Below are 18,775 nucleotides of genomic sequence, written 5' to 3' on the forward strand. Positions count from 1 at the left end.
TCAAAGAAAACGTGAGAGGAAGTAATGAAAATAGATTTGAGAGAAAGAGGGATAAATAAAGACCTAGCCAGAGATAGGTTAGTTTGAAAGTTAATTACATCTTAAAGTCATCAAATACATACCAGCATGTAAAATGGATCTTAAACTAAATATGATGATAACATAGGCAACAATGATGTATATTCATATATAAAATTCTGATTTCATATAAATATTTGTGTGAACACTATTGAAACTAATTATTTCTCATCATTTTTGATGAAGGATGTACCCTAATATAGGCAATAGAAAGTTAAATTCCAGTAGCCATGTCTTTATTCATTTTTAAAATGATTCAGTGCTTAACACACCATTTCGCCATCACTTAGACAACCAAAATACGAAGTTATATATATCTTAGATTTTCTATGAGTGTGACTCATCATATCCAAGATATACATATATACTTCTGTATTTTGGTTGTCTAAAGAAATGGTCTGTATTGGAATCTAACTTTTTATTGCTTATTCATAGATGCTCTAGAGTTACAAAAATAAACATCTATTAAGCTTAAATCCTGAAATATATACACATATATATTTAAAATTTAAATAAAAAAAAAACAACCAACAAACTTACTCTGATCTCCTTATAAATTTATTTCAACCCGAAAAGGCCTTATAAAATGAGAAGAGCTAGCCAGGAATAATCGAACAAATTTACAATCGCTTTTGTATTTATGAAAAAAGGGGTGGGGGTAAAAAGAGGGGGAGAAGGACGGGAGGGGAGAATTTAGAGGTGGAATGGGGAGAGAAAAATAGAGAAAAGATCAAAGAGGAGGACGGGAGAATTTGAAGGTGAACTCATTTGTAGCCAATTGAACCTACCAGAAGTGAATGCCATCACAAGTAAAGGGTTTTATTATTCTCAAACAACTTATGTTTTACTTAAAATTATGTTTTAGTAAAAAAAATAACACATTAACATTAAAAAAAATAATAATACATTAACATTAAAAAAATAACACATTAACATAAAAAAAATAATAACACATTAACATAAAAAATACTGTTATAACAAGTTTAATGATCTATACAAAATATGGGTAAAAATAGAACACCTTGAAAATCAATATAGATCATATATAAATAAATACAGAAGGGAAAATAATTCCATGTTTTACCATTTTTTTTTTAGGGTAAAAGATTTTTGGCAGTAGTGCATTTTAGCTAACCAAAAGTATTTTTTTTTTTTTTCTGTTTTCATTTAAGGAAGAATTATAGTAGGGAAAAGACTTCTTTTTTAAAACACTGTTCTTTTTGTTTATTTCAGCACAAAAAATTCTTTATTAATTTGTTACAGGCAAAACTAGCAATGGAAAAATTGGGTTATTTATAATTAGAATCTTTAAAACATACATACACAATATTTGTTGATGTTAAATTTGTGGAGCATGATAACAAATTATTGATGTCATAAATTTTGTATTCTTTTTAGTTATAATATATGAGCTCTGTTAGACTTTAAGTCCTTATTGAGCTAAATTCCACATGCAGTGTTCATTTCTATTATAGAGATTTAGAATATTTCATATATTCAGTGTTTTTTGTCTTGTCTCTTTGTAATACAATGAATTTGATCATTTTTCCATATCAAAATATTATATAATGTCTGCTAGAATTCTTATGACTTTTATTTTACTTTTTTTTTTTTTTTTTTTTTTTTTACAAAGGCATCACCACATTATCAAGGCCCAGAGGCCACTCAAGGATAAGGGTTAAAGAGTGTACAGTAGAAATTGGTCAAGTAATCATTAGTAATGAAAATTTGGTAAATTTAATAACTTATATGGAACGGCTCATCAAGAACTTATTTACTTTAGACTTGAACACAACCATATTGTAGTCAGCTGGAAAGCAGGAAAACGGAAGACAATTCCACAGGCGTGCAGTTCTAAGAAAGAAGCTTTGTTCATGGAATCTACGTTTAGGTTTAGGCACAGATAAAGAGTGGGGGGAATTATTGATAGTGTTTACAGCTAGACGAGTGTTTCTTGTGAAAGTTTGGCGAGGGGGGACCATAGATTGAAGCTCAGTTGAACACTTTCCATGAAAATAACGATACATCAGAGACAAACTCGCAACATCTCTTCTGTGAGATAGAGGTTGCAAGGAGGAGAAAAGGACATCTCCTACGAGGCTACGAAGTCTATTTTGAACTCTATCAAGGCAGGACAAGTCCTTTCTAGCAGCTCCTGCCCAGATGTGGCAACAGTATTCCATCCTTGGACGTACCTGGCTCTTATATAGATAGAGAATAGCATCAGCAGTGAGATATCTACTGGATCGATAGAAAGATCCCACCATTTTTCCAGCGGCCTTGGCAACAGATTTGATATATGTGTTCCATTTAAGATCAGGAGTAATGGTCAAGCCCAGAAGCTTGTCAAAACTTGAGGCCTCCTGAAAACGAGAGCCATTCATTTCAATTGATGACAAATGTGGATTAGAATGTTGATGATGTAAAGAGAGAAGCTTGGTTTTAGATGGATTAAAAGTAACCAGCCACTCCTTTCCCCATTGTACTACGTGCTCAAGATCAGAAGAGAGAGAATTGGAGAGAACTTGGTCGTTTACTGTCTTAGATGTGGTACCATAAATGGTAGTGTCGTCAGCATAAATGTCTACAAATGATGTAAGGATATGATTTGGAAGATCATTAATGTAGATCAGGAAAAGAGTTGGGCCCAGGATGGATCCCTGAGGGACACCGGCATTAATACTGTGAGCTTCTGATTTTTGCCCCTCAACTACTACTCTTATGAACCTATCAGAAAGAAATGATTTAATAATTGAGAAGACTTTTCCAGCTATACCATAGCTAGCGATCTTATGAAGTAAACCTTTATGCCATACCCTATCAAAGGCTTTAGATATGTCAAGAGCAATTGCCCTAGAAAGATTGCCACCGTCGAGAGATTTGCTAATCCTATGCGATATAACTGTAAGGACATCTGCTGTAGATCTAGCAGAATGGAAACCATATTGAGTGTCACTAAGAAGGTTATTTTTGTTGAGATGTTTGATTACTTCTGTATTTAACACAGATTCTAGCAACTTACTCATGGCGCACAGGAGACTTATTGGCCTGTACTGAGAGGGGGATGAGCGATCACCTGAATTCTTAAATACAGGGCATACTGATGAGATTTTCCAGGGAGATGGGAAACTATTCTCCTTAAGACAACGTTTAAACAGTTTTGTAAGTATGGGCGCTAGTTCAGGTTGAAGTTTTTTGAGTACTATAATTGGAATACCATCAGGGCCAGTTGCTTTACTCGAATCAAGGTTTTTGATTAGCTTGGCAACATCACGTACAGATATACGTATATCACATAGCGTGTTTTCTGATACAGGAGGAAATATTGGGGGTTGGCGGTCTTGGTCGCAAAGGGTAGAATTAGCTGCAAAGTTCTTGACAAAGAGTTTGGCTTTGTCTGATGCTGACGAGATTACCTCAGGTCCATTGATAATAGTTGGGATGGAGCACACGCTTCTGTTCAGAATTCTGTTTGCTATTTGCCAAAACTGGTGGGAACCAAGCCGCTGCTCAGCTACTTTGGACTTAACAGATTGAGCATACAACTCTCTTGCGTTCCTTATTACTTTCTTACAATGGTTGCTGGCAGTCCTGAAAACGGCTTTAGTTTCCATACATCTATTACGTTTGAAGCAGTGGAAAAAGTGATTTCTGTGCGCAATGGCAGCAGCACATTCTGGAGAGAACCATGGCTGGCTGTTAGGTTTTTGCTGAAACTTTTTAGAGGGTATGAAATGGTCAATACCTACAATTAACCATTCAGTTAGGTCTAATACTATAGAGGACACATCCTTTTTAAACATGGAATGCAGAGGTAGATCAGATATAAATGTACGGAAGCTATCCCAGTCAGCCTTAGTGTATCGATATACTGTACGATGAAGAGGTACGTCTGGGGACTTATTACATTTCATTTTTATCTTAATTGATACAACAGAGTGGTCGGAAGATCCAAGAGGCGACAGAACAGAAACTGAACATAGTTCAGGGCAAGTTGTGAGAAAAAGGTCTAGTAGGCTCGCATACTGGCCGTCATTATCGGGCACACGGGTAGGTTCCTGAACAATCTGAGTGAGGTCATAGGCAATGGAGAAATCATGACAGAACCTCCCCTCATCATCAGTCTTGTTTGAGTGGGTCAACCATTCGACGTTGTGAACATTGAAGTCTCCACATACGTGAATGTTAGCTGAAGGATAAATAGAAAGGACTTGGTCAATTTTCTCAGATATGCTTTGAAAGATAGTAACTCCGCTGTTGTGGGGACGATAGAGAGTAAATATAAATGCAGTAGTGTGAGCTAAAGCAACCCGGAAGCACATATAGGGTAAGTTAGGATCTTCCCTGGAGATGTCCCTCCCACATGGAAAGCTATCTTTAATATAGGCACATATTCCATGCCCATGGCGATCTTGGGGGTCAGATTTAGAAGTTAAGTTAGAGTATCCTGTAATTGCAAACTCATCTAGGGAAATAGCCTGTCCAATGCCAGTTTCACTTAAAAATAAAAGGTCTGGTTTAGTCTCCTGTAATTGGGTTTCAACCTCTGGAAGGTTAGAACGAAGACCCCTGATGTTGGAGAAGGAGACATGGTAGTAGGGGTCTACGTTGGAAGTTGGAGAACCGGGTTTAATCGTGTATTTTTTCTTGAAACTTGTCATGATGAAATTTTGGAATTTGTGGACTAGGTCGACAGATTTACTTAGAGCAGGACAGAGAGGGGAAACTAAGAAGAAATTTATGTTTTTCAAAAAACAAAGAGAAAAACGCTCATGACTTAACTGTGAATCCTCTTTGAAATAACCTTTGCTTTAAAATTATTAATTATTTAACTTATTTTTTATTTTAAAGATAGCCCATATTGTTAAACCCTTTTCAAACCCTCAGTTCGTTTTGAGAAACACATACTTACTTAGACATTTGATTTTACTTTATTTCACTTCTTCTAGCCCCTCTTTTGCCCCCCCCCCCAACCTACTTTTTAGGCTTTGAAGAAATTTATGTTTTTCAAAAAATTACTTTTTAGAAACTTTGAAGAAATTTATGTTTTTCAAAAAACAAAGAGAAAAACGCTCATGACTTAACTGTGAATCCTCTTTGAAATAACCTTTGCTTTAAAATTATTAATTATTTAACTTATTTTTTATTTTAAAGATAGCCCATATTGTTAAACCCTTTTCAAACCCTCAGTTCGTTTTGAGAAACACATACTTACTTAGACATTTGATTTTACTTTATTTCACTTCTTCTAGCCCCTCTTTTGCCCCCCCCCCAACCTACTTTTTAGGCTTGGAAAAAATCCAAATGTGTTTCCTCCTAACCCCTTAATTGGTTGGTTCGATATAATTTGCACACAGATATATAAATTTATGTTTGGTTTTCTTTCATATCCCGCTTTTGTTTGCCTTAGTCTAATTTGTATAATGACCTCCCATAACATGTCAATTTGTAGGGATCAACATAACCTGCATATCCCTTCCTGCTTGCAACTAATTAACACTCTAAACTCCTGGACACCTCCTAACAATTACTCTTACCCCCACCCCCACCCCACCTCATTCGAACCTCAATTTCTATCCTAAAATGTCACTTAAACCATATTCAATTCTAATTAGCTAGATAATAGGATGAAATTTACACAGTTTAATTTATCTCCATAATCTGACCTATCACCTTAATTCATTTCAACTTGACATCCTAAAATAGATCCATTTAAATGACTTAACTTTTTTAATGAATTAAGTCCCCCAATTTAGGTATTTTAATCTACCCACTAAGTTCTTTTTTTAACATATATGCAATCATAACCCTCATTCCTCCATATTTTTAATTTCTGAACTTGAATTTCTAACTGGCTTTATTTAATTTATACATGTGGATAGTGTATGTTTTCATATATATATATATATATATATATATATATATATATATATATATATATATATATATATATATATATATATATATATATACGAAGAAACAAAGATGTGCCTTTATACAATTTGATATTGCTAATTATTACCCATCTATCACAAAAGAGCTATTCAATGATGACGCAATTGAATTTACCGATATCTCCAAGGAAGAAATCGACATTATAAATAAATGCAGGAACATGGTCTTAAATGGTAGGAATAAGCAATGGGTTAAGAATCAAGTGGGACCCTTTGATGTTCTGATGGGATATCTTGACTCTGCAGAAATTACAGACTTTGTGGGATTCTACATCCTATATAACCTTACTAAAGACATTAGTTAGGTCGATAAAAATTTCAACATTTTTTAAAGCTGAAAAGATCCCGTTATTTTTTTTTTTACTTAACTTAAAGTTGTAAATAAAATTGGACATAAAATCAATAGTATTATGTTAACAAAATAAAATAAACAATTTTTCTTGGTTTTTTTTTTCTCGGTAATATAATTATTTGAATTACAACAAAAACAGAATTCTAAAAACTAATTTTTGAAAAGCTTTAAATGATATTAAATTCAAATATTACGCAATATGAAGTTTAAACAGCCTTTATATATATATATATATATATATATATATATATATATATATATATATATATATATATATATATATATATATATAACAGGTTTCTAATAATACAAAAATATATTCATATAATAGAATATAGGACTCGTGAGATAATAACAATTTTGGATTATTTAAAATGACAGAGGTGATAATCAAAATTTGCGCCTTTTTTCCCAAAAAAGTACGGACGTCTGTACGCAGCAGCAATATCTTTATAGATACATATATCAACAGAACGGATTAAAATTAATTTTATCGTCTGTGTAGTTCGTTATTAAAAATCTATTTGTTTTATATTGTTTTTTATTCATTTTTTTTTTATATTTTATTCATTCATAAATTTCTGCATGAATGATCTTCCATAGAAATTGACCCAAACACACGAAATGATGACGTTATTACTTATTGTGTATAATGATGACGTTCTACACAACGGGTTGGAGGTATCTAAAAACCGACCTTGATGTCTAACTCTGCCCTCGTGGGGAGGCAAGTAAATAGGAACACCAATCTGTCGATTACCTTAACAAGCACTTTTTTTCTACTGCATCATCTTTCGTAATTTTTTTGATTTATACTAATTTTGACATGATACATAAGTACGTAATAATGTTTTCACATGAAATGCGTTGGTTTAAAACATCTCTAATCTACACGAAACCATAAGAGAAAAAGTTAGCGAGCTGTAATAACCCCCAGGTGATCAAAAGCAAGTTGGAGTTATCTCCCTTACTCATTTTGTCCGAGCTTCGCGTAGTTAACTTAACTTACTGTTTTTCATTTTTCGTGTTATTTATTTTTAATTATTAGTATTAAATAAAACTCTGCCGGTAAAACCCCGCTGAAGCCCTTTTCTCTATAAATAATTTCCCGGCTACTCATTTACATATTACCTTAAAATCTACAAAATAAATAAATATCACTTACAAAAATCCAAAGCGTTTACAAATATTCCGCAGAAAATATCACCATGACAACAGATTTAAAAAATACTCATAATAAAATTAAATTCTAAAATATAAAATAAAATACAGTACTTTTAAATTTGTAATATATTTAATGATTAGTTTATATTTTTAATGTTTTCATTTATTATACTGTTTTTAATTTACTCATATTTTGTGAAGTTATTTACTCCGTATGATAACAACGGACCAACAACATGGAGATCGTTTCTCTTTTCATCTTATAACTAATTTAAAGTATGAAAATTATTGTTTTTTAATTTAAAGTATGAAAATTATTGTTTTATATATATATATATATATATATATATATATATATATATATATATATATATATATATATATATATATATATATTGTTTTTTAAATTATTGAGTTTATTGTATTTTATTTATGCTTTAAAAACGTTGTTTGCAAAGCTTTATAATTTTGTTTGTTTCTTTTGATTTCACATATACAAAAACAAAACAAAACGTTCATTTTTTTTTAAATGTTTGTAGCAACAACTTCGAAATTCTCTGGCATTTGTACATCAAAAGTAATCTAAGTAATTCAGTAATTATGGAGATTTTTTTTTTTTTACCCCCCCCCTTTTTTTTAACTATACAACACAATTGCCGGTTATGTTTATATATATTAGTTATATTGTTTTTTTTTTGGAAAAAAGGATTTCAGCAGTGCTAATAAAAAATCCCGAAAATAAGAGTGTATTATTTATATTTTGGTATTCCGGCATAAAGCTCGAGACAATAGTCTCTAACCCCCTTTCACAACAAAAGGAACTAATTTCCCTATACACCGCTTTTGGTTACTATGGGAACAGCTAATTTTTGTGATGATTCGATTTTTAATAATAAACACATTTTATTTTATTTTAAATATTAATATTTATTTTTAATAATAAACTACACTGATTAATATCCCAAAAACTACTTTTTTGTGACAAATTTAAATGCGCTTGCTTGCATGTATAGAAATGGCCACCACCGATAACAAAGAATTACATTGCTTAATATGAATACTGAGAATACTCCAAAAAACACAGGTCAGCTGCTGCAGGTATAACATCATCAACAATTTTCTCCATAAGTGCAGCAGAACGCGTACGATTTTTCGATTAATTAGCGGCAAGGATACTAATAATTTGTGCGGGTTTTCAGATCGAATAATAATTAAAAAAAAAAAAAATCAACAATAATAATAAAAAAAAATCAACAATAATAAAAAAAATCAACAATAATAAAAAACAAAATAGATTTTATTGGTTTATTCCTCGAATCACAAAAATTAATAAATAAAAAATCCTGTATATTGTAGGCTACAATAAATGTTTGAAGCCAAATCTTTCAGCAAAAAAGGCCAAATTCAAAGACAAAACCACATTTTTTAGATAAAAAAGGCCAAAAAAGTCAAATTTTAACTTTTTCTTTAATAATTACTATTAAACAATTATTGTTTTACTTTTAAAATGTCCTGTATATTGTTTATTATTAAAAATCGAATCATCACAAAAATTAACTGTTCCCATAGTAACCAAAAGCGGTGTATAGGGAAATTAGTTCCTTTTGTTGTGAAAGGGGGTTAGAGACTATTGTCTCGAGCTTTATGCCGGAATATTTTTTATTTACAGAAAGTTTAAATTTGTAGGGGAAAATAAGGTACTCATTGGGTGTTGAGTTCCATGGCGACCAGCAGAAAATTAAACTTTATTTTACTTTAACTACAACAGAACACTGACCAATAAAATTTGTTTTTTGTATCGGTTTTCTGGGTCGCTGACAACGAATTTGGGGTTTGTATTACTGTACACATAGATTCGAAAAAGTTGTCAAAAAACAAATATATAACAAATAAATGTTATCAAAGGCAAGATAAGTTACTTTTCTACCTAACTGGATATATTTTTTGTGTTTTTATTCAATGTAACATGTTTATTCAGCTCGAAAAACATGCAGTGTTTTCTGATGTATTGGAAAATTCAAAATGGCGCCCGACTGTCTCTTTAACACGGTAAGTTTGGGAAAAGATGTTATAAATAATAAACTAGACGAAATACTATTAAAAAACAACCGAATATATGCCAACTTATGTCACGGTAACATATATTGAGCGAATTTCTAACAGTATTTTGTCTAGTTTATTATTTATAATACCTTTTCCCAAACTTACCCTCTCCGAGAGAGAGTCGGCCGCCATTTTGAATTTTCCAATACATCGGTAAACACTGCATGTTTTTCGAGCTGAATAAACATGTTACATTGAATAAAAACACAAAAAATATATCCAGTTAGGTAGAAAAGTAACTTATCTTGCCTTTGATAACATTTATTTGTCATATATTTGTTTTTTTTTTTGACAACTTTTTCGAATCTATGTGTACAGTAATACAAACCCCGAATTTGATATTCAAATCCGTCGCAAATTTACCGTTTGCATGGTATTCACCCCTAAACCCTCGCACTATTTTGTGCCAACTCATCGCCATCATTTATGCTATTCTTACATGATGCGGACGTGCGTAGTAAGGTAGGGGGCGATGGAGGGGCAGGGGGGACACCACACGTCCCCCCCCCTGCCCATCCACCGCCCTACCGCCCTACTCCCCAATGTAAACATAATTTTTGTGAAAAATTAAACAGTTCTTCTGCTCGGTGTATGCCGGCGAGCGAGTTACTTACGGAAAAACGGTAAATTAAACTGCAGAAGCACCTGTTAAATATTGTACAAGTTTTATAATTGAACCTCCCTCCAAAAAAAAAAAATAAAAATAAAAATGCTTTTGTAGACCGCTCGTAAAAACTTAATTTTTTAGATCAATTAATAAGCATCAAAAACTACGTAACAAACACAGAAAAATGAACCACATTTTGTTTTTGAAAACTTTCTTGATATTTTAAATGTCTGCTAAAAAATTCTTCCGCAATGTGACAAGTCACTTTATTACGCGCGTCCATGCGCGAACGCATCATGTAAGAATAGCATAAACGATGGCGGTGAGTGTCGGCACAAAATAGTGCGAGGGTTCAGGGGTTAATACCATGCAAACGGTAAATTTGCGACGGGTTTGAATATCAGATTCGTTGTCAGCGACCCCGAAAACATTAAAAACCCCAAATTTTATTGGCCGGTCTTCTGTTGTAGTTAAAGTAAACATTTATCCATTAAATTTTTCTGCTGGTCGCTATGGGACTCAACGCCCAAGGAGTACCGAAAAGAAGTTTAAGTGAAATTAAATTTCTCTGCCCCAAACAAAATAATAAAAAAATAAATAAAACAAAATGACACCTCCTTCTCGTTTAAAATGCACTGCATTTATTTTTCAACAAAAATTAGAAGATGAACAAGCAAAGTCCGATCGGTAAAAGTTCTTGAGAACTCATTATGATTAGAATGTTCAAAGTAGGTGAAAAATCCTTTGTGGAATTATTAAGATTAAAAGGTCATGTTAGATGAAATCCTTAGTTGAATTAATAAGATTAGAAGGTGAAGGTCTTGTGTGTGTTTTAACTGGCGAAGTTCGCCTTATTCAAAAGTCCCATGAGGAAAGTAATCCGTTGTTATTAATTCTTACAGAAAATGTACGGAATGAGTGCGTGTGTGCATAAGTGTGATTTTTGGGTGCCCATGTGGCGTGTGTAATTATGGTTTCGACAGATTTGAAAGCGACGATGAGAGGAAAACGAGAGGCATGTTCTCGTGTCATGTCGCAGCGAGAAGAGAAGAAAAAATTTTTGTTGCATTTAAATACTTTTTGGACCGACACAACAGCATTGCTGCTCCTGGTATTTGGTTTTTGGAAAAGCGTTAAAAAGACAATCTTCTAAATTTTTTCATTGGTCGCTTGTGTCATTTGGTACTGTCTTGAACTACGTCCGCCAGAAATATGTCCATTTTACTTTTGTTGTTGTGAGAAAATAGTGTGTGTGAGTGACTGATGGCACAGATGAGATTAGTCATCGGTACCGTCGGTTTCAAACCTGATAATAGGGGATCGTTTTAGATACCCATATAAAGCTCTCTTCAGCCGATACTCATCTCCTTAGCGGACATTTGAAATAAGAAAGTTTTCCAAAAAAAAATTTTTTTAAAGTGGTTAATTTTTCTGTGTTGTTTGTAGTTTTTAATTCTTTTTAATTGATCTAAACGATTAAGTTTTCACAGGTGGTTTACAAAAACATATTTTTTGTTTTTCGTTCTGTTTTTGGAGTGGGGGTATTCAATTATAGAACTTGTAAATTTTTTAACAGATGCTTCTGCAGTTTAATTAACCGTTTTTCCGTGATTAATGTACCGACATTAACCGAGTAGAAGAACTGTTTAATATTTCACACAAATTCTATTTACATGGAGTGGGGCTCAATGTAAACAGAATTTGTGTGAAATATTAAACGGTTCTTCTGCTTGGTTAATGTTGGCGTGTTACTTACAGAAAAACGGTTAATTAAACTGCAGAAGCACCTGTTAAAAAACCACATTTAAAAAATTTTTCCTTTTTTTTAGTTTTGTTATTTCAAATGTCCACTAAAGATTCCTCCGTGATGTGACAAGTCACTTGACTAAGTGTTAACAAAACCGGTGAAATGGCACAAAATAGTCCCAGGGTCCAGAGGTTAATACCATGCAAACGATACATTTGCGACAGGTTTAAATGCTAGATTCATTTTCAACGACCTCATACAAAATGAATTCTGATGCTCAAAATGTATAAACATTTTGAGCCCTCCCTTTACTTAAAACTTCACAAAAAATCAGGAAATTAACCAATTTTAATGAAATTTTCAGTATCTATCAAATAATGATCATGGACTATAATGAATACATTATTTCTACTTAAATCTTAGTGGAAATATCACAGTCTCCCAGAACAACGGGATGCCAAAGTAAAACAAAGTCTTATTTTGTTTGAACAAAAAATACCTTTACTAAAATTATGGTTTTTAGTAGTTAAAACAAATTGCATGAATTTATTTTTGTTTTTTAATAAAAATAAAGCATTGTATATTATAACTATTAAAAAAAACATGTTTAATTTTTACAAGAACATTACGAAAAAAACCCTAAAGTCCATATTAATGAATTCGATATAACTCAAAGAAAAAGTAATTTCCCGAACTACCAATATTATTGAATTAAGCATTGTTTATTTGATATTTTAAAATTAACATGTTAAGCATTGTTAATTTAATATTTTCACACAAAAAATTATAATGATTATAAGAATTGACAAAAAATATTTCTACTTTTTTTAAAATTACAAGTTTTGCATAATTTTTATATGTAAGATTCTAATATTTTCCTTGCTTGCATGAATGTGAAACTTATGGCGTAACATAATTTTTATATAATTTTTAAAGATAAAAAAAAAAATTTAATTTGAAAGCGAAAACATAGAAAAATAATTAAATGAAAAAATGGTAAAAATCATACAAAAGTTCACAATAAGGATGCAGGTCTGGGAATTAAGAAAACTAGTATCCCCTAACTCTTGTTAACTACCTGACGTCATTTTCAGATAGCCTTTTGATTGTCTGAGATTTTGGGCTTCCGTATAATCCATCTTTTGGGACTTCAGTTTTGTTGACATTATGCAAAGTGAGAATCTCTCGCTTTTGGGAGCTAATTAAGCTATTTTCTGTACAAACAAGGTGTTTTTTTATTATTTAATTCAATATTTTAGGACTTTACTTAATTATCTTTGAAATAAATCCAGAAAATTAATATTAATCTTTCAAAAGATTCTTACAATGAATTTATTTAACTTCAAATTTTAGCTGAATTGGCTAGTTCACAGTGAAAAAGTTTTCATAACTTTTTTTTTTCACGTGTACAAATATTTTTTTCCCTTAGGAAATTTACTTTAGTCTTTAATCTTTCAAATACAATCAATAAGTAGTCGGAACCTACAAAAAAATTATGATAAATCTGTAGGAGACTAGGATATATAAATACCCCAATCCCGTTACAAAAGAATAATGAAACAAATGGGAATTGAAGGAAACAAACACTCAATTAATGGATAAAATAAACGTTGTTTATTTGCTGTTGAAAGAAATGAACGTTTTAGTTATAACATGTCCGCGCGTATGTAACCAATGTTCGTTGCAGGACTGGTGTTGTAGCAAGAAAAGAAAATGTGTTTTCATCTCAAGTTCGGGTCACTATTGTTTGTTCGCGCGTGGGAAGAGAAATAAATGTTGTAGGAAAATTGAGAATGGTAGTCCAGCGTGTAGACAAAAGAGTGGATATTAGAGTTGTCATCAGTTAGTAGTCAGCTACGCGAAGGTGTTCTTAGTGACCAGTAGTAGATGGAGAGAGAAAGAGTGAGAATGTATACATACAGTCATTAGCTCGTGCCCCATACATAGTAGGAAGTTGGCGTAAGGTACGTGTGCGCGCGCCGAAACGGCGGCGGCTTGTTAGCCCAACCTCTCTCGTTGAGAGTTGGTCCTAAAAGGAGTTAGAAACAGCTTGTCTCCATGTTTTATACTCGTTTCCAGAGTGTATTTTGTGCATGTGTATTTCCTTAGAAAGCGGAAGTGACATCGTCCATGTGCATGTTCGTGTTCGCGTGTGTGAGTACATGTGTATACGTAAGCGTGTGTGTATATATATGTGAATGTGAGTGTATGTACGCGAACGTGAATATGTGTACATGTGTGGACGTGGGTGCGTATGTTTGTGTACGCGTATGTATATGACAGCTTGAAATATGAATGTGTGTTTTGTGTGAGACTTGAAAAAGGCTCGTACAAATACTCCCCTTCCTAGGAAAAAAAAATACATGCAGTGTATATATATTTATGTATATATATATATATATTTTTGTGAGTAAATTTTTCGGCAGTTGATTTTTTTGTCCTGTTTTTTTTTTTTGCTGTTGGTGTTGTTTGAAAAACAACGTCAAAAGGAACGGAATGTCAAAAACGAAGTGTGTTCGTAAAAAAAGTATTTACTTACGCGTGGAAAATGTGTTTACTCTTTTTTTTTTTTTTTTTTTTTGGCTGACATTTGTTGGTTTGGTTTCTGTTGTGTGTTGACATGTGCAAAGAGTTGCTTGGACAGAGAAGTGAATTGTTCCGTTTGGAAGGAAAATTTTTGTTTCGTGTTGACGGTGTCGTGTGTGTGCCCAGTTGACGGTATCTTCGCATGTGATTCTGCGGTAAGGTGTGCATCGTTTGGACGGGCGCTAGTTGCGCGTTCGTTCTTGTTGAACGGGGTCTGGTTACTGTTGTCTTCGCAAGTGCGTCTGCGGTAGTGTGTGTACATTGTCTGTACGGGCGTTTGTTGTGTATTCGTTCGTGGTTGCCGGCTGTCAACGAAACTTCCAAGTTTTGAGTTTATCCACGTGCGTCGTGCATCTCAACTCGTATTGTTGATTCAACTTCTTCCTATGTGTTGATAGGGATGTCCTGTTTCTTTGTTGTTGCGTCTGCTTGTGCGGGAGGGAATTGCAAGGCCTATGTGATTTTGCTCCTCGCGTTTGTTGCAGGGTAATGTCAGGAAACCGTGAAAATGTTTGTCAAGTTCGAATTTGTTTTTAAATTCGATATGAAAGTCGACAGCTCCGTGTTCGTTTTTTTTTTTTTTTGCAGAGTCTGACGAGGGTTCGTCATTGTAGTTGGTAGTAGTTATTCCTGTGGGTAGTGGTTCGCTTGGTTTTCTTTGTTGAGAAGTTCGTTTTTTTCTTTATCAAATAAAACGCGCGTCTCGCTCAAAACAATTAATCTCAAAACGGTAGGGTCGCCATACCTGCTCGTTCCACGTCAGTAGGGCGCCAGTTTGTTGTGGACTTGTGGCATAGGAGGAAATGCGTGCTCCTCTTGTGTTCCGAGGGAAAATGAATTGTCTCGAGGAAGAAACGAACGACGTGTTAAATTGAATTAAACGAACAGGAATTTCTTTGGTAAAAGAAACAAGTAAAAGAAAAGGGTACCACACATGGTTAGTTTTGCGTGCGTCTTTCGCTGTTAGCTGGTGAGAAAGAAAGTTTATAGCTTGGCGTGCGTCTCTCGTTAAGTGGTGAAAAGGAAAAGTTTATCTTTGTAGAGAAAGAGTCTGTGTGTGTATGAGTGCTTCGTTCAACCTCATCCATTTCATTTCAATAAAGGGGTCACCGAATTTGTAGGGGACTAGGATATATAAATACCCCAATCCCGTTACAAAAGAATAATGAAACGAATGGGAATTGAAGGAAATAAAAACTCAATTAATGGATAAAATAAACGTTGTTTATTTGCTGTTGAAAGAAATGAACGTTTTAGTTATAACATGTCCGCGCGTATGTAACCAATGTTCGTTGTAGGACTGGTGTTGTAGCAAGAAAAGAAAATGTGTTTTCATCTCAAGTTCGGGTCACTATTGTTTGTTCGCGTGTGGGAAGAGAAATAAATGTTGTAGGAAAATTGAGAATGGTAGTCCAGCGTGTAGACAAAAGAGTGGATATTAGAGTTGTCATCAGTTAGTAGTCAGCTATGGGAAGGTGTTCTTAGTGACCAGTAGTAGATGGAGAGAGAAAGAGTGAGAATGTATACATACAGTCATTAGCTCGTGCCCCATACATAGTAGGAAGTTGGCGTAAGGTACGTGTGCGCGCGCCGAAACGGCGGCGGCTTGTTAGCCCAATCTCTCTCATTGAGAGTTGGTCCTATAAGGAGTTAGAAACAGCTTGTCTCCATGTTTTATACTCGTTTCCAGAGTGTATTTTGTGCATGTGTATTTCCTTAGAAAGCGGAAGTGACATCGTCCATGTGCATGTTCGTGTTCGCGTGTGTGAATACATGTGTATACGTAAGCGTGTGTGTATATATACGTGAATGTGAGTGTATGTACGCGAACGTGAATATGTGTACATGTGTGGACGTGGGCGCGTATGTTTGTGTGCGCGTATGTATATGACAGCTTGAAATATGAATGTGTGTTTTGTGTGAGACTTGAAAAAGGCTCGTACAAATCAGCTTTCAAAACTATGTCCCCCTATCTTTGTTCCACCATTTTGCTCATATCATATCATATATATATTTGAAATTTAATGTTTATTTATTTTTCTTTAAGTGTTCTTGGGGGGGGGGGTCTTATGCATAATACGGACCACGTTATCACTGGTATATTACATAAATCGCTGGGAAGTGCTGAAACGCTTAGCCAATGAAATCATAGCATCCGACAGTTAATTGCTGCTTATTCTTCTTATTATTATTTATTTATATTTTTTTACATCTTTTGTTTATTAAAATGTTAGGTTAAAGTACAGAATGGTTTCCTCCCAGTGCTTGTGTAGATTTAAATCAACGCATTTCAAGTGAACACATTGTTATGTACTTACGCGTTATGGCAAAATTAGTATAAATTCAAAAAATCACGATATGCTAGATGTGTTTTTAATGCAAAAGCACCACCCCCAATGTTAAAAATGTCTTTCTAAATAATATTATTATTTCAGCACGTAAACTGCATAATTACCTTTTTATACTGAAATAACGATACGATGACTGTTTTCAATTATAATTATGTTTTTTTGTTTATTTTTAACTGTTTGCTGGCGTTTAAAACATTGGCCATCATTTTCAGTAAAAATAAGCACAAAGTTTGGGGGTAAAGTCTAAAAATCGCGTCGAAGTTGAAGAAACAAGATGGCTGTTTATCATGGCTGACGTAAATTTATGATAAAGTTCAGTTCAAAATTCCATATTGGTTTCTGTTCAAATCTATAAAATTTTGAAACATAGATTTTAGTATGTGTGCAAAGAATTTCACTACTTCCAGAGATTCCTGAGTCTTGAAGTGAAATGAAACGTCAACGAATTGAACAATTTTTGTAATAATTTAGCTACTTTTGCATTTAACAATGTTTTTCCATGAATGTTGCTTTGGCATACTCTGGCAGCTTACGAAAATCGCTGGAATATGCCGAAATGTTCAGCCAATGAAAAGTCGCTTGACCAGACGAAATTTGCCAGTAATATTTCTTCAACACTAGCATCAGCAGTAGCAACGTCTGTTCTTGCCTGAATCACTAACACCCATTTCAGTACAACAGTAGCAGTACAGCCAACTCCTTAGTGATTCTGGATGACATGTGACATACCAACACTGCTAAGAGAAATCATTCTCATCAATTTGGGAATTTTTTAGATGAGGATTGATACTTTGTATTATTTAGATAATTTACGCTATTGTTTTCACCTTGGATATTATTCTCACAACGTTTTGGCTGGTGTAACTCTCAAACTATTTCAGGCATGTATGGTTGAACTTGGGAATTTATATTGAATTTCAAACTGAACCCTATATTGAATAAAGCATTCAGTTCCAAATTCCATACCATGGAAGTAGCTTGCTCTCATTCCATAAGCCATGACCAGATAAAAGTCTTAATAATTTGTGTTTGTATTCTTAGTTTTATCCATACTTAAGATTGAACTATCAGCCTTGAGAAGATTGTGACTTAGAATTGATTATCATTATCATCCATTAAAGCAGCTTCATTCTTGATGATTCATTGAGTCATAAATTAAAGAAATGTGCTTTTATTTCAGAGAAAACATTTTGTTATTTTAAAAAACATTTTGTTATTTTTTTGACATGCAAGTTAATCTCCTTTTTTTGTTGCCACAGATTTTTTGTATTTATAGCAGGAATTATAGCACATTTGACAACCGAACCTTTTTTGTCTTTTTCGTACTAAAGTTCCCATTGCAGGTGCATGCCATTTTGAAATCAAGCAAATGTTTGTTTTTCTGTTGTTAATATTTATATTTTTTTTTTACTACATTTTTTTCAGAAAGAATCTTTACTGGAGGAAGAAAAACTCTGACCATTTTGAAGGGTTTGCAATTGTTGGTTCTCATTTAATAATTTGTTCGTCTCCTGAACAGTTTTGCATATTCTCTCTCCCCCGTCATCTGCCCTGTCCTCATCTGACACCATGGAAAGCCTTGTCTTTCACGTCACGCAGGATGGCATCGGAATGACAAAATTGAACAGACCAGGTAATGCCAAAAATTATTTTCATTTTTTTTCATATTGTTTCCACAATTATTGCTATATTATTGGACATAAATTATTTTAGGAAATATTGCATATAAAAAAGGAAATATTCAAAAACAATTTATTTTGCTTTACCTGCTGGTTTGTGACCTATTTTTGCTAAAAATTCTGATATTTAATATATATAAAAGAAGTTTTAACT

General features: G+C 33.3%; 2 protein-coding genes across 3 annotated transcripts in view; one reads left to right on the plus strand and one right to left on the minus strand.

Moving 5' to 3' along the window:
- The window catches only part of LOC145254911 (uncharacterized), a 72,250-nt gene extending 64,657 nt beyond the window's left edge, over positions 1-7,593 (minus strand). For both annotated transcript variants that reach the window (XM_080113866.1, XM_080113865.1), the window contains exon 1: positions 7,550-7,593. The gene's annotated coding sequence lies outside the window, so the exon portion shown is untranslated. The remainder of the gene's footprint in view (positions 1-7,549) is intronic.
- A 120-nt stretch (positions 7,594-7,713) lies between these two features.
- LOC145254912 (enkurin domain-containing protein 1-like) overlaps positions 7,714-18,775 on the plus strand; it is a 28,805-nt gene continuing 17,743 nt past the window's right edge. The window contains exons 1-2 of the mRNA XM_080113868.1: positions 7,714-7,824; positions 18,368-18,575. Of these exons, the coding sequence (XP_079969994.1) occupies positions 18,512-18,575 (64 nt within the window). The 5' untranslated portion in view covers positions 7,714-7,824; positions 18,368-18,511. The remainder of the gene's footprint in view (positions 7,825-18,367; positions 18,576-18,775) is intronic.

Source organism: Euprymna scolopes, chromosome 30 (assembly GCF_053919585.1).
Source record: "Euprymna scolopes isolate OS-2025 chromosome 30, ASM5391958v1, whole genome shotgun sequence".
Taxonomy (NCBI): Eukaryota; Metazoa; Mollusca; class Cephalopoda; order Sepiida; family Sepiolidae; genus Euprymna; species Euprymna scolopes.